The 17,698-nt window shown below is 38.8% G+C and overlaps 1 protein-coding gene across 9 annotated transcripts in view; it reads right to left on the bottom strand.

Annotated features, from left to right (window-relative positions):
- Window positions 1-17,698, bottom strand: part of LOC128691620 (peptidyl-prolyl cis-trans isomerase G) — a 185,328-nt gene that overhangs the window by 98,238 nt on the left and 69,392 nt on the right. For 4 of the 9 annotated variants that reach the window (XM_070088783.1, XM_070088779.1, XM_070088780.1 and 1 more), the window contains one exon: window positions 985-1,047. The exons of 2 other annotated variants lie outside the window; for them this stretch is intronic. In XM_070088783.1, coding sequence (XP_069944884.1) covers window positions 985-1,047 — 63 coding nt within the window. Of the gene's footprint in view, window positions 1-984; window positions 1,048-3,310; window positions 6,561-6,583; window positions 7,413-17,698 lie in introns of those variants that run through there. 3 more of the 9 variants (XM_070088777.1, XM_070088785.1, XM_070088778.1) reach the window with 3 other exon arrangements.

Here is a 17,698-nt window from a genome sequence, read left to right as displayed (position 1 = left end):
CCCCATTAATTTAGAAAAACCTTATTTAACAAAGACAGACCTAATATCACACCACGTCACACGGCATCTTCAACAAAAGCAAGCAAGGTACCAGTTAACTCTCACCATAATGAGGTATGACCAGATTTTAACAGGTGTAATTATGCTGATTTGTTTTCCTTGTTAAAAGATTCATTTATTCTCAATATGAAATTAATCAATGAATAATGGTATATACATAACTACTTATTATTAACTAAATGCACAATGTCATTAGCTATTATGCAGTTATGTAATCATCACATTAATTACTGTACTTGTTTCAGTTCAGTTATATAATATTAACTACTTCCACCATCTCCAGTACAAAGGTGAGCAGTATACCACATTTTCATTATAAATCTATTCATATGACTTCAATCTTCCTGTTTTTCTTTTTTGTTATACACAGCTATTTTCATTCTTTAAACACTTTAATAATATACTGTTTCAGTTATCCAATCAAAGTGCACTAACCTAACACTTGAAAAACATTACACCTAAACATTTTATGCCATGCCTTCCTCAAATATTAATTACCTATAAGCCTACAGCAAATAATTTTCTAGCCTAACTTACCATTGACTACTATGACCACTATTCCAGAAAATTTAGCATATCCTACATCAATAATCTTTCTCAGATTTGAACTCTTTAATATACAGTATAAAAATAGTGTGTAACTGCATTATTAAACAAAATACCCAATTTCTATCTGGGGACAGTAACTTAAAAAAATGTTTACACATGCACCTATACAGTAGTATTAAATAATTAAAGATCTTATCTCCCCACAAGGACTTTTCAACTCTTGGACATACCAATAAAACACATTGCACCAGTTTATGTGAACACCTCAAGGCTGTTGCTTACAACTCAGGCAAGACAGTGAACAGGCCTAATGCAAATAAATGAAAAATGATAAGTACGTGATACCACCTAGAAACATTGCAACCAACAATATACCTCCGTATCTTCCATCTCAGCTAGATTGAACATCAACTCAGTAAAGAATTCCCCATCTGATGCCTGCAAAGGGAGGAGTTAACAATTGTTAGATTAAGATGCTACCACTAAGTCATCCTTGGATACACACACAATGAACTGGTTAGCTCACTCAGATCACTATAGTCTAAAACAAGTCAAGGTCTTGATGAAAAGGGTAATACTGAACATATATAACTTTAGATCAGAAGCCTGAAACAAGTTATGGAATTAAATATTACAGAGGAACATTATACTATTTACTACTACTTGATGAAAATAAGAATAAGCTAATTAAAACTTATAAAATCTTTAATAAATGGGCAAAAAAAAATTAAAAAAAAAAAATCCAAAAAAACAAGCAATTAGTGTTACATATAAACCTTATAAATAAAGCTGTATCAAGGCCATGCTTCCTAAACATTTATACAGAAAGAAACTTTGTTAAACAAGCCATAACAGTATATACAGTGGACCCCCGCATACCGATTTTAATCCGTGCAAGAGGGCTCATTGGTATGCGAAATAATCGGTATGCACCAGTGGTGCTTCACACTGTAGCTGTGTGAGGCAGTCATATATATACATTTTCCTACACACAAAGAGAAGGATACATGCACAATAGTAGAGTAGTACATGCACAGTATATATTGTGCATGTACTAGTCTACTAAATGAAGAATAAATGACACTTACCTTTATTGAAGATGCAGCAATGACTGATGAGACACTGTGTCCTGGGAGTGCCTTTTCCTCCTGAGTACTGTAGGTCCTGTTTGGCATTTTCTTCCAGAACAGGCCTTATCACACTGTGTATGTCACTACGATTCTTAAATCTCTCAAACCAACCTTTGCTGGCTTTAAATTCACCAATATGAGCACTAGTTCCAGGCATTTTTCCCTGTTCACCTGGGTGTTAGTCGACTGGTGTGGGTTGCATCCTGGGAGACAAGATTAAGGACCCCAATGGAAATAAGTTAGACAGTCTTCGATGACACTGACTTTTTTGGGTTATCCTGGGTGGAAAATCCTCTGGGGTTAATTGTTTCTTGGTATATTCTCAATAAGCCACACCAACAACAGTGCTACAGCAGCAGCAGACGATGCTACAGCAGCAGCAGCAGCTGACAGTGCTACAGCAGCAGCAGACGATGCTACAGCAGCAGCAGACGATGCTACAGCAGCAGCAGCTGTACCACCAATAGTAGCGATGGTTGATTGGGGTTCATTATACAACCTGGCCAGCTCAGAGACACGCACTCCACTTTCACACTTATCAATGATCTTTTTCTTCATCTATATAGTAATTCTCACCCTTATTGCTGTAGGGTTGGCACTAGAAGCTTTCATGGGGCCCATGGTCACTTATTTTCCAGATAAAATCACCAAAAACACTGTAATAATACGAAATGTTACGAATGTATGCTTGGATGCTACCGCGGAGGCTGGCTGGTAAACAATGCCACTGGCGGAACATGTGAGGCTGGCTAAGGCGCACATTGGACGCGTCTTGGACGAACAGCGGTGAGCGGGTTTTTAAGCGGCGAGCGGGTTTTTAAGCGGTATGCGAGGCAAAATTTTAGCGATAAAATGTATCGGTATGCGGATTAAACGTTATATGATGCCAACGGTATGCAGGGGTCCACTGTATACTGTATTCATGATGAATACAAATTAATCTGGGCAAATCTTGTGTGTCCAGTACAACTATTCTGTACAAGGGCACAAAACTTTTTTAGTAAAATTAAGACAGGTCAGGTTGCCAAATTAGTTTTGGTACAAACAAAGCTGAATTTCATTTATGTAAATATGTATGGAAATCAATAGAGCAGAAATAATCCATTTTAAACAAAATTTGACTTGTTTGGCAACTCAGTCTTAAAAAGCAACACATGCCATTTACATATACAGTATAAGAATACCTTCAAATAAACAATTTCAACCCAACACACAAACATGCATGCATGCAGACTCAAGCATAGGGAAGCACAACAAAATGCTGGATAACACACCTCAGGAGCTTAAAAGAACATATTAAGTTTAAAGAACATTGAATATCGAAAAGGGTTTCCATATGCAAAGGTGACCTTGGAGATACTGTAGTAAAAACAATAAATGAAAACTTACTGTATGAGGCAGCTTCCAGATAACCATTAAAACAAAGTAACTTCCAAATCATCCCACTTTTACTTATTATTTAATGAACTTCACTTTGTAAAAGATAGTAAAAACATTTAAGGGAGTATTTAAGAAGAAAATATTTAAAAATGCATCAGCATAAAACTGAAAGACTTATAAAAAAAACTCACATGTGTTTCCAGGTCACTGCAATGGCTTCCTGTTAATGGGGAAAGCAGTGGAAGCCTGAGGGAGTGATTCCACTTGCAAATGCGACCAGACACACTGCTGCTCGGACTGCTAAAACCAGATGGCCGAACAAAATGCAGGTTCTTGGACACTGTGTCATGGAGTGAATTTACAAATTTATCTCCCTTTGTAAGGCAATAATTCTTAGTAAAACCATTATGCTGGACTTGGTTAGATGCCTGGCGCAAGCCCGCGAGGAGGTTGGAGAATGGGGTAACTTTACTGCCCAACGCAAGGGTCACAGCTGGCTTCTTGACGGGTTTACCCTCCAAGGTAGAAGTGGGTAATTCAAAGCTCTTAGTGTCACTACAAATACATGGTATTTGCTCATTGATTTTTTTCTCACAATTAAAATTTTCCTGATAAAGATCCTGGTGCTTTTCAACTTCTCTTAAAGCCTCAGTAGTAAGGAGGACAGGTGTAGTTAAGCACAACTGGGGTGAGATCAAAGGCTCACTATCATAAGAATAATTATTAATGTTTGAGTTTTCAGACTGGTGATATGAAGGCGTGAGAAGAGATGGTAAGGGAGATCTGCACACATTCTCAGCATATGAATCTGATGGGGTGGGGTACAGTGTGGTCATGTTATCCATACTTCTAGTTTCTGCTAAATCTTCCGAGTCAGCAACACTACTACTGATAGCCATGCCATATATAATTCCATTTTCTCTACCTTTTCTGTCAAACTCTTCCATGAGACTTGCCACATCTCCTGACAACTGGTCACTATTATTCATGCACTCTTGTTCAAACTCTTCACTGGCTCTCCCAAATAGCTTTTCCTTCTCACTTATTCCCTCAGTTATCTCCACACACTTATCCTTGCTGAGAGACTTATTGAAGGGAGGGTGGTGGTGGCTGTCTAAGACATGCGATGAAGCTCTATTACACGTCAACTCCATTACCATCTTTTCCAGTTGCTGAAGGCGCTTCTGCTGAGCAATATTGTCTAATTCTATCTTATAAACTTTGCGCTTCAACATTTCATTTTCACATATTACATTGGTTGACATTTTTGCGAAAATTATCTGTCCTCCTATCTTCAGACCAAAGTCCTCTTACACACTGCACATTTTCAACTAAGATTATGTATTTCTCAATGTCACTCGTGTCTTCAGATGTACCACAAGAAAATGAGATTGTCCCATAACATCAAGTAAAATGTTCACCACATGGGCAATTCCAGTCAAGAAATATGAATTTCCATCAAACAGCTCTTTTTTCTTCTTTTAGCAATAGCCTTGATTCTTTAGGCCAAAACTGTACATTCTGCAGATTGACCATGTTTGTTGATATATCTTTTTACTAGTTAAATCACCACTTTGAACATTATTAACTTCACGAGAACATCAAAACTATATTACACAACTGGACTCAAAACTTCTATTATTTCAAAATAAATGTTTGCATCTTTTACGAAAACACTTGGGGTGACTATAACAACAGGACTGACACGTATTTATTTATTTATTTATTAATTTGAACATGATACAGAGAAGTACAAGGAATACAATTTTTAAAGTGCAGCATGCCAAAGCCCCTTGTATGCACAGCATTATGGGCAGGCTTAAAATTAACTTAAGATTAAATAAGCAATGATATTATTGTAAAACAGATAACAATTTAGTACAAATGAGTATTACAAAGACAGGTCATATGGTCATTTACTGTGTTGCTGTGTAATCAGTAGAATGGAGTATTCTGTTAGGTAATGAAGTTAAATAGTAACAAAGTTTGATTGGGTCACAGGTTGACATTTATGAGATACAATAATGATACATATATGAGATACAATTTATGAGATACAATTATTCAGTATTTATTTAGTTGTGGGTGAGTAAGTGATTTTTGAGGAGAGACTTGAATTTATAAACAGACAGTGTTTCTTTTATATTCACAGGTAATGAATTCCAAATTTTAGGGCCTTTTATGTGCATTGAGTTTTTGCATAGCGTGAGATGGACACGAGGAACATCAAAGAGTGATCTGTGTCTTGTGTTATGGTCATGTGTTCTGTTAAGGTTGGTAAGGAGATGTTTGAGGGGAGGGTTTATGTCAGAGTTAAGTGTTCTATGTATGTAGTAGGTGCAGTAATAAGTATGGATGTTTTGTATTGTGAGTAGGTTTAGAGTTTTGAATATTGGTGGAGTGTGTTGTCTGTAGTGGGAATTTGTTATCATTCTGACTGCAGCCTTTTGTTGGGTGATTAGTGGTCTGAGATGGTTTATTGTTGTTGAGCCCCATGCACAAATTCCATAAGTGAATGAAAATAGGAGAAATTCCAAGTATGTACAACACTGCTAATATAATGTTGCACATTAGTGACAACACAGACATTAATAGGTCTAACATGGTAATACCTTTGCAATTTTATATTATATAAATATTTGTACGGTACTAACACAAAACTCCTCGATTTTTCCCTCAACGTACATATTAAAACTGCCATTTGTTCCAGAATTTGAGCAATACATAACTATCAATGCATAAAATCTGAATAAAGCATGTGTTTTATATTGCAATATTTCGTACAACTGCTGGAACTACCAACAAGAATTATATAAAGAACCTTTCATGGACTGCAATATGTACCTGATCCATTAATCACTCCAAATACTGCCAAAAATATTTTAAAATAATATTTGCTTTATTTAAATAATACAAGTATATTCATGTATGGTGTGAGCCTATTAAATGTCCTTTTTAAAATTAAAACAGTTTTCGATTGGGGACTAGGTTCCGGCAAGGCGAGAAAAATGGGCTTTTTTTTCATATTTCAACTTAGTATAAAATAAATTGACAGGTAAATAAACATATCTGGATATATTTTTTATTTAATCTTACCACACATACCCTTGTAACACAATATTTTAATGTCACACATTTATGCCAGACAGATAAACAAGGCTACGGTAGTGATTCAAATATTAAATGCAATTCATATAATACATCTACAACTGAAAATTAAAATATCTAACTTGGACCATTAGTCTTCAATGATAACTTGTAATTCTGTAGTGCCCAATAAATTTTATTTTAAATAATTACTCGATAAAACTTCACTGAGTGAACTATCGAATAATAAAATTAGTATTAATAGGGAGCATTAAACCTGTGGGGGTTTATGAAACGCCTGAGGAAATGGACGGCATTCCGGCTTGATTCAAGAAATTGAAGCACAGGTACAATTCCTTAAATTAAGAGCCCCTCACCTGCTGGAAGGAGTCTCCTTTGCAGGAACTGCATAATAAAAGCTTTCCTTGCCGTCTTTGACTATTACGTCCGGGTAAATAAACTGGAATGACAAATGTGCAACTAACTGTAATCATACACAAATAACCCGCACATAAAAGAGAGAAGCTTACGACGACGTTTCGGTCCGACTTGGACCATTGACAAAGTCACACTAACGTCGTCGAAACGTCGTCGTAAGCTTCTCTCTTTTATGTGCGGGTTATTTGTGTATCGTTCCAGTCACGGTATTGTGCCTTTTTGTTATTTATAACTGTAATCATATTGCTACGTTTAATAAGCAATGAATGAACGGTAGCATGTTTAGTTACCAACTGATAATATAACAAAAACTGTGGTTCGTTTGAATCCTAGCCATCAATATAGACAAGTAACTTATAATACTCAGAAAAGGTAAGTCACTAAGGATACCCAAACGCTACACCCATCAAAAGTTCCTTTGTGTACAATAGGCAGAATCACTTCTTTCACAGAATGATGGTATAACCACGGATGCTTTAAAAGTTCCCATTTAATCTTGAGACAGAGATATCCCGGTGCCACGTCTTATACTTCGTGCCATCATCGCATATAATTTGCCTGGTTGATTCAACCATAATAAAACATTGTGGCCTTGGCAGTAAACAAGAGTACTAGGTAAGATAACATGGCCGTGACAAGCTATGTAGTTTTATCACTGTCAAGATCGATCCCCCCCCTCCCCCTAAAGAGTCCTGCCAACACAACACTGGTATGGGGGAGGAAGAGTGTGTACCTCCACTCACTAAGCAACCGCGTGGTGCACTGCTGTGTTGAGTCTACCACGCACCAGTAACACACACACACACACACACACACACACACACACACACACACACGCACACACGCACACACACACACACACACACACACACACACACATACACACACACACACACACACACACACACACACACACACACACACACACATCCAAACAGCCGCTACTGCCAGACGTACAACTAGCGAAGTGAAATTCTCATCTTTACTAAGTAAGTAAGTAAGTAAGTAAGTTTATTCAGGTATACACAAATACAGTTACATAGAATTATCATACATAGCAGCATATGTGTAGAGAACCTAGGATAACCCAAAAAAGTTCATCTGTTGACAGTAGCATCATATCTGTACCACCATCATATCACCTGTACCAGTGCTAACGAGAGGGAAACACAGGAGACATCGTCAAATCAACAGTACAAAACTCCAAGGTATAGGACGGTTATCCCTCAGTGCCAGTCGTGGGAAAGAAGTGAATAGTTAAATAGTCAAGGTTAATGTTTTAGTAGCTGACCTATATTCAGCTGACCAGTGTACAGTGAGAGAATCATAGCAGAAAAAGCCAAATATATCTATAAACTCAAGGAAAGTCAGGTGGTGTTACTCCCCTCAGTGTTTTAAAAATGGCTGAGTCAGCAAAACAGGTCAGGAGACAACAACACCACACAACCCCCGATAAATGGAATTGAGGGGGATTTGGAAGGATAAAACCATTGATTAAACCTTTCTGGTCTACCAGAATGGAAAGGAGTTAGAAGTTAATTGGTGAAGCCAGACTGTGAAGTGAGGTGGGTAAGGGAGGGTGAATAAGGGGTTAAATGTAAGGGTGTTGTGAAGTTAAGGGAAAAGTGAGCAGTGAAGAGGGTTCTGAAGAGGAAATTTTACTAGTAATTCAGTGTAATTAAAGCAGATACTAAGTGTACTAGGGACTGGAAAAGAGAAATAAATATTATTGTATATGAGTAAAAGAGCGAAGAGTGAAAATGGCAGGCATTAGAGGAGTACAGGCTGCCATAATTATATTTATATTTCTTCTTCAATTCCATGAAGAAAGAAATCAGTCATGGGGGTTGGAAAAGGTGAATGGAGTAACAGCGCCCTGGACAGTAAAAGCCCAACAGTTGCCATCCTACCAGAAAAGTAAACCTCACTATCGCCGCAAGGTATGGCAACACCGCATACCTAAACAAAAACAATGGCACACAGCTCTTATTGTAGCGCTCTTAAGTGGTGATATCCAAATTAATCCAGGACCTCAAACTATTGTGCAGAGGCAAAACAGACAGATAAATGACGGCAATAATGACGGTCTAGTAGCTAGGGATGATAACCTTAACTCCATATGTAATGCATACATAGGTCAATGTGAGACAATACAGCCATTATTATCTCAAACACTACCAAACAGATGCATACACTGTACTAAAGTACGCATGAAAAACAGAAAAGGCACCTTATGTAAAATGTGTAAGGGGTGGGTGCATGATGGATGTATGTACAATTATAGCAACGGTGCCAGAATTCATTTTGTGTGTAACAAATGCACTTTGGCACAGTTACCCTTTAGCAGTGATGACATTGATTTACCTAATTTTAATACAAATGACCCATTGCCATATATTGATGATTATGATTGTTTTATGAAAACAGGCCTTCACTTTATTCATGTCAATGCAAGATCACTTCTTCCTAAATTGGCAGAGATTAGGATTCTAGCTAACAAAATTAGGGCGGCAGTTATAACCATCTCTGAATCTTGGTTGGATGATACGGTGACTGACGACGAGGTCAAAATAGAAGGTTACAATATAAAACGCTTAGATAGGAACAGAAAGGGCGGTGGAGTATGTGCCTACATTACCTGGAGTTTACCTGGAGAGAGTTTCGGGGGTCAATGCCCCCGCGGCCCGGTCTGTGACCAGGCCTCCTGGTGGATCAGCGCCTGATCAACCAAGCTGTTGCTGCTGGCTGCACGCAAACCAACGTACGAGCCACAGCCCGGCTGATCAGGAACTGACTTTAGGTGCTTGTCCAGTGCCAGCTTGAAGACTGCCAGGGGTGTGTTGGTAATCCCCCTTATGTGTGCTGGGAGGCAGTTGAATAGTCTCGGGCCCCTGACACTTATTGTATGGTCTCTTAACGTGCTAGTGACACCCCTGCTTTTCATTGGGGGGATGGTGCATCGTCTGCCAAGTCTTTTGCTTTCGTAGTGAGTGATTTTCGTGTGCAAGTTCGGTACTAGTCCCTCTAGGATTTTCCAGGTGTATATAATCATGTATCTCTCCCTCCTGCGTTCCAGGGAATACAGGTTTAGAAACCTCAAGCGCTCCCAGTAATTGAGGTGTTTTATCTCCGTTATGCGCGCCGTGAAAGTTCTCTGTACATTTTCTAGGTCGGCAATTTCACCTGCCTTGAAAGGTGCTGTTAGAGTGCAGCAATATTCCAGCCTAGATAGAACAAGTGACCTGAAGAGTGTCATCATGGGCTTGGCCTCCCTAGTTTTGAAGGTTCTCATTATCCATCCTGTCATTTTTCTAGCAGATGCGATTGATACAATGTTATGGTCCTTGAAGGTGAGATCCTCCGACATAATCACTCCCAGGTCTTTGACGTTGGTGTTTCGCTCTATTTTGTGGCCAGAATTTGTTTTGTACTCTGATGAAGATTTAATTTCCTCATGTTTACCATATCTGAGTAATTGAAATTTCTCATCGTTGAACTTCATATTGTTTTCTGCAGCCCACTGAAAGATTTGGTTGATGTCCGCCTGGAGCATTGCAGTGTCTGCAATGGAAGACACTGTCATGCAGATTCGGGTGTCATCTGCAAAGGAAGACACGGTGCTGTGGCTGACATCCTTGTCTATGTCGGATATGAGGATGAGGAACAAGATGGGAGCTAGTACTGTGCCTTGTGGAACAGAGCTTTTCACCGTAGCTGCCTCGGACTTTACTCTGTTGACGACTACTCTCTGTGTTCTGTTAGTGAGGAAATTATAGAAATGACTTAGCTTACAACCCAAGACCTGATTTAAATAACAATAAACTGGAGATTCTATGGTTTGAAGTGCTGCTTCCCAAGACCAAACCCATCTTAGTAGGAACTAGTTACCGCCCTCCTACCCAGGACCAGTTCTTAGAAGACTTTTCCAGAGTCTTGTCCGGAGTTGAAAGCAATTGCGAAACAATAATACTGGGCGACTTCAATATCTGTTTTCAGCAACAAAATAACGGGCTATGCAAAAGGTATAAGCAAATTCTAGGATTAAATAGCTACACCCAACTAATTAATAAACCAACCCGGATCACACAGTTCTCAGCCACCCTAATTGACCACATACTTTGCAACCGCGCTGAGAACATTAGTCAGTCAGGCGTCATTACCACAGGTCTTAGTGATCATTTCATCATTTACTGCACCAGGAAAATCACTAGGGATAGGATAGGCCTACACAGGACTATAAAAATGAGGTCAACTAGAAACTACAGTAAAGAAACACTGGTAAATAGGCTACACAATTGTGACTGGACAGAGATAACAAGTTGCACGGACGTAAACGATGCCTGGGAAAAATTCAAAACAATGTTCACTACCATTCTTAATAATATTGCACCAGTTAAAGAGGTTAGGATTAAACGAAGAACTGAACCCTGGATGACTACTGAGATATTAGATAATATGAAATTCAGAGACCAGCTGCTAAAAAGATTTAAAGCAAACAGACAGGATATTGCAGCACTAAATGAATTCCAAAGGGTGAGGAACAGAGTACAGAGGCTTATAAAAGGAGCAAAGGCAAAGCACTATTGCTCAAAAATTGAAGAATATAAGCATAACCCCAGAAAGCTCTGGCAACAACTAAAACAGTTGGGGTATAGCCATAAGCCAGTAGATAGGTCTAACATAGTACTCACTATCGATAATGAGGTATGCCACGAAACATCTAAGGTGGCAAATTGCTTTAATTCCTACTACACATCTGTTGCATCAACACTAGTAAGTAAACTACCAGCTGCATCAAATACCTTTAACACAGACTCTGATAAGTTTCAAACATACTATACCAATAAAGGGGTAACCCCAAACAGTTGTCAACTAGTAAGTGTATCTCATGACTTCATTCAAAAAGAACTAAGCAGATTAAACCCAACTAAGAGCACAGGCCCTGATAACATCCCGTCTAAGTTCCTAAAAGATGGCGCTTCTGAACTGTCAATCCCTATTGCTCACATAATAAATCTATCAATCACCACTAATACCGTACCGGAGGGGTTCAAGGAGGCCAGAGTTACTCCTATCTTCAAGAAAAATAATAGGTCTGATGTAAGCAACTATAGACCTGTTAGTATACTCAGTATAATATCTAAAATTCTGGAGAGGGTGGTGTATTCTCAAGTAGTTAAGTACCTTAATGACAACAGCATTCTCCATAGCTATCAATCGGGCTTTAGAAGATCCTACTCAACCGATACCTCCCTTATTAATCTGATGGATTACCTGAGAACTGAAATGTCAAAAGGGAACCTCATAGGTATGGTAACCTTAGACCTGCAAAAGGCCTTCGATACTGTCAACCACAATATATTATGTAATAAACTTCATGCTATCGGTATAGGTTCTGTAGACTGGTTTAAGTCCTACCTTAGCAACAGGAGACAAATAGTCAAAATCAACAAAACAGAATCAGAACCCCTGCCGATAACATGTGGAGTTCCCCAAGGTAGTATTCTGGGTCCCTTACTATTCTTATGTTATGTCAATGATATGCCTATCAGTGTCAAGTGCAAACTCCTACTGTATGCAGATGACAGTGCTCTGTTAGTGACAGGTAAAGACCCACAAGATATTGCTAATGTTTTAACACTGGAACTGGAGTCCTGCAGCAAATGGTTAGTAGACAACAAACTATCATTACACCTAGGGAAAACTGAAGCCATTCTCTTTGGAACGAAACATAAACTGAGAAGGGTAAATAATTTTAATGTTCAGTGTAATGGGGACTCCATCACTTTGGTTTCATCAGTTAAATATCTGGGAATCCCCTTTGACCCATGCATGTCAGGAGAATTGATAGGGAACAGTGTAGTAAAGAAAGCGAATGCCAGGCTGAAGTTCCTGTATAGACAAGCACAGTGTCTACCTACTGAGGCTCGCAGGACCCTATGTCTAGCCCTTATACAATGCCATATGGATTACGCTTGCTCTTCTTGGTACTCTGCCTTGACAAAAAAACTGAAAGATAGACTGCAAATCACCCAGAACAAAATCGTAAGATTCATCCTGGGGCTGGGACCAAGAGAACATGTAGGCCAGGATGAATTACAGCAGTTGGATATGCTGAATGTTGAAGACAGAGTAAAACAACTGAAGCTAAATCATGTTTATAAAATTGCTCACGAACAGTGTCCAGAATATCTTGCTGTCAATTTTGTCAAGGTTGGGAACCAAAGCAATCATAGTACTAGGGGGAGAGAGCACAACTTTATAGTACCCACAGTCAGTGGCCAGGCTTCAAACACCTTTTATTGTACAGCAATAAAGGAATGGAACAGACTACCCACAAATGTCAAGGCCAGTCATAGCTTGAACCAGTTCAAGAAGACTGCCAAAAAGTGTCTGATGAATGAAGCAACAGAAAGGGAGGGGAATGATTTTCTATTTTTTAGCTAAAATACGTGTAAATTTTACCTTATCCCTAGTAATGACCCTCGTATTGTAGATAGTCGTAATGACCCTCGGGTAGTAGATAGTCTTAATGACCCTCGTATTGTAGATAGTCTTAATGACCCTCGTGTAGTAGATAGTCTTTTTAGTATGATAATAAGATGTTATCTTCATTATAGAATAATAAGAAAATATTATAACATTTATATTATAATAATAAGGTAAAAGGACCCCAATGGAAATAAGTCACTCTGTCTGACTTTTTTGGGTTATCCTAGGTTCTCTACACATATGCTGCTATGCATGATAATTCTATGTAACTGTATTGTGTATACCTGAATAAATTTACTTACTTACTTACTAGAGTGACTTATTTCAATTGGGGTCCTTTTACCTTATTATTATAGTATAAAGGTTATAATATTTTCTTATTATTCTACAATGAAGATAACATCTTATTATCATACTAAAAAGACTATCTGCTACACCAAGGTCATTAAGACTATCTACAATACGAGGGTCATTACAAGGAATAAGGTAAAATTTACACGTATGTTAGCTAAAAAATAGAAAATCATTCCCCTCCCTTTCTGTAGCTACATTCATCAGACACCTTTTGGCACTCTTCTTGAACTGGTTCACGCTATGACTGGCTTTGACATGTGCGGGTAGTCTGTTCCATTCCTTTATTGCTGTACAATAAAAGGTGTTTGAAGCCTGGCCACTGACTGTGGGTACTACAAAGTTGTGCTCTCTCCCCCTAGTACTATGATTGCTTTGGTTCCCAACCTTGACAAAATTGACAGCAAGATATTCTGGACATTGTTTGTGAGCAATTTTATAAACATGATTTAGCTTCAGTTGTTTTACTCTGTCTTCAACATTCAGCATATCCAACTGCTGTAATTCATCCTGGCCTACATGTTCTCTTGGTCCCAGCCCCAGGATGAATCTTACGATTTTGTTCTGGGTGATTTGCAGTCTATCTTTCAGTTTTTTTGTCAAGGCAGAGTACCAAGAAGAGCAAGCGTAATCCATATGGCATTGTATAAGGGCTAGACATAGGGTCCTGCGAGCCTCAGTAGGTAGACACTGTGCTTGTCTATACAGGAACTTCAGTCTGGCATTCGCTTTCTTTACTACACTGTTCCCTATCAATTCTCCTGACATGCATGGGTCAAAGGGGATTCCCAAATATTTTACTGATGAAACCAAAGTGATGGGCTCCCCATTACATTGAACATTAAAATTATTTACCCTTCTCAGTTTATGTTTCGTGCCAAAGAGAATGGCTTCAGTTTTCCCTAGGTGTAATGATAGTTTGTTGTCTACTAACCATTTGCTGCAGGACTCCAGTTCCAGTGTTAAAACATTAGCAATATCTTGTGGGTCTTTACCTGACACTAACAGAGCACTGTCATCTGCATACAGTAGGAGTTTGCACTTGACACTGATAGGCATATCATTGACATAACATAAGAATAATAAGGGACCCAGAATACTACCTTGGGGAACTCCACATGTTATCGGCAGGGGTTCTGATTCTGTTTTGTTGATTTTGACTATTTGTCTCCTGTTGCTAAGGTAGGACTTAAACCAGTCTACAGAACCTATACCGATAGCTTGAAGTTTATTACATAATATATTGTGGTTGACAGTATCGAAGGCTTTTTGCAGGCCTAAGGTTACCATGCCTATGAGGTTCCCCTTTGACATTTCAGTTCTCAGGTAATCCATCAGATTAATAAGGGAGGTGTCGGTTGAGTAGGATCTTCTAAAGCCCGATTGATAGCTATGGAGAATGTTGTTGTCATTAAGGTACTTAACTACTTGAGAATACACCGCCCTCTCTAGAATTTTAGATATTATACTGAGTATACTAACAGGCCTATAGTTGCTTACATCAGACCTACTATTTTTCTTGAAGATAGGAGTGACTCTGGCCTCCTTGAACCCCTCCGGTACTGTATTAGTGGTGATTGATAGATATATTATGTGAGCAATAGGGATTGACAGTTAAGAAGCACCATCTTTTAGGAACTTAGACGGGATGTTATCCGGGCCAGTGCTCTTAGTTGGGTTTAACCTGCTTAGTTCTTTTTGAATAAAGTCATGAGATACACTTACTAGTTGACAACTGTTTGGGGTTACCCCTTTATTGGTATAGTATGTTTGAAACTTATCAGAGTCTGTGTTAAAGGTATTTGATGCAGCTGGTAGTTTACTTACTAGTGTTGATGCAACAGATGTGTAGTAGGAATTAAAGCAATTTGCCACCTTAGATGTTTCGTGGCATACCTCATTATCGATAGTGAGTACTATGTTAGACCTATCTACTGGCTTATGGCTATACCCCAACTGTTTTAGTTGTTGCCAGAGCTTTCTGGGGTTATGCTTATACTCTTCAATATACTGACGTTCATCTGTTGACAGTAGCATCATATCTGTACCACCATCATATCACCTGTACCAGTGCTAACGAGAGGGAAACACAGGAGACATCGTCAAATCAACAGTACAAAACTCCAAGGTTATAGGTCGGATATCCCTCAGTGCCAGTCGTGAGAAAGAAGTGAATAGTTAAACAGTCAAGGTTAATGTTTTAGTAGCTGACCTATATTCAGCTGACCAGTGTACAGTGAGAGAATCATAGCAGAAAACGCCAAATATATCTATAAACTCAAGGAAAGTCAGGTTGTAGGTGGCGTTACTCCCCTCAGTGTTTTAAAAATGGCTGAGTCAGCAAAACAGGTCAGGCAGTCAACAACACCACACAACCCCCGATAAATGGAACTGAGGGGGGTTTGGAAGGATAAAACCAGGGAAAAGTGAGCAGTGAAGAGGGTTTTGAAGAGGAAATTTTACTAGTAATTCAGTGGTGATTGCTAAAGCAGATACTAAGTGTACTAGGGACTGGAAAAGAGAAATAAATATTATTGTATATGAGTAAAAGAGCGAAGAGTGAAAATGGCAGGCATTAGGGGGGTACAGGCTGCCATAATTATATTTATATTTCTTCTTCAATTCCATGAAGAAAGTAATCAGTCATGGGGGCTGGAAAAGATGAATGGAGTAACAGCGCCCTGGACAGTAAAAGCCCAACAGTTGCCATCCTACCAGAAAAGTAAATGTCACTATCGCCGCAAGGTATGGCAACACCGCATACCTAAACAAAAACAGTGGCACACAGCTCTTATTGTAGCGCTCTTAAGTGGTGATATCCAAATTAATCCAGGACCTCAAACTATTGTGCAGAGGCAAAACAGACAGATAAATGACGGCAATAATGACGGTCTAGTAGCTAGGAATGATAACCTTAACTCCATATGTAATGCATACATAGGTCAATGTGAGACAATACAGCCATTATTATCTCAAACACTACCAGACAGGTGCATACACTGTACTAAAGTACGCATGAAAAACAGAAAAGGCACCTTATGTAAAATGTGTAAGGGGTGGGTGCATGATGGATGTATGTACAATTATAGCAACGGTGCCAGAATTCATTTTGTGTGTAACAAATGCACTTTGGCACAGTTACCCTTTAGCAGTGATGACATTGATTTACCTAATTTTAATACAAATGACCCATTGCCATATATTGATGATTATGATTGTTTTATGAAAACAGGCCTTCACTTTATTCATGTCAATGCAAGATCACTTCTTCCTAAATTGGCAGAGATTAGGATTCTAGCTAACAAAATTAGGGCGGCAGTTATAACCATCTCTGAATCTTGGTTGGATGATACGGTGACTGACGACGAGGTCAAAATAGATGGTTACAATATAAAACGCTTAGATAGGAACAGAAAGGGTGGTGGAGTATGTGCCTACATTAGAAATGACTTAGCTTACAACCCAAGACCTGATTTAAATAACAATAAACTGGAGATTCTATGGTTTGAAGTGCTGCTTCCTAAGACCAAACCCATCTTAGTAGGAACTAGTTACCGCCCTCCTACCCAGGACCAGTTCTTAGAAGACTTTTCCAGAGTCTTGTCCGGAGTTGAAAACAATTGCGAGACAATAATACTGGGCGACTTTAATATCTGTTTTCAGCAGCAAAATAACGGGCTATGCAAAAGGTATAAGCAAATTCTAGGATTAAATAGTTACACTCAACTAATTAATACTCCAACCCGGATCACACAGTTCTCAGCCACCCTAATTGACCACATACTTTGTAACCGCTCTGAGAACATTAGTCAGTCAGGCGTCATTACCACAGGTCTTAGTGATCATTTCATCATTTACTGCACCAGGAAAATAACTAGGGATAGGATAGGCCTACACAGGACAATAAAAATGAGGTCAACTAGAAACTACAGTAAAGAAACACTGGTAAATAGGCTACACAATTGTGACTGGACAGAGATAACAAGTTGCACGGACGTAAACGATGCCTGGGAAAAATTCAAAACAATGTTCACTACCATCCTTGATAATATTGCACCAGTTAAAGAGGTTAGGATTAAACGAAGAACTGAACCCTGGATGAATACTGAGATATTAGATAATATGAAATTCAGAGACCAGCTGCTAAAAAGATTTAAAGCAAACAGACAGGATATTGCAGCACTAAATGAATTCCAAAGGGTGAGGAACAG

The sequence above is a fragment of the Cherax quadricarinatus genome, chromosome 26 (assembly GCF_038502225.1).
Source record: "Cherax quadricarinatus isolate ZL_2023a chromosome 26, ASM3850222v1, whole genome shotgun sequence".
Classification (NCBI taxonomy): Eukaryota; Metazoa; Arthropoda; class Malacostraca; order Decapoda; family Parastacidae; genus Cherax; species Cherax quadricarinatus.
This window is presented reverse-complemented; position numbering and strand designations above follow the sequence as displayed.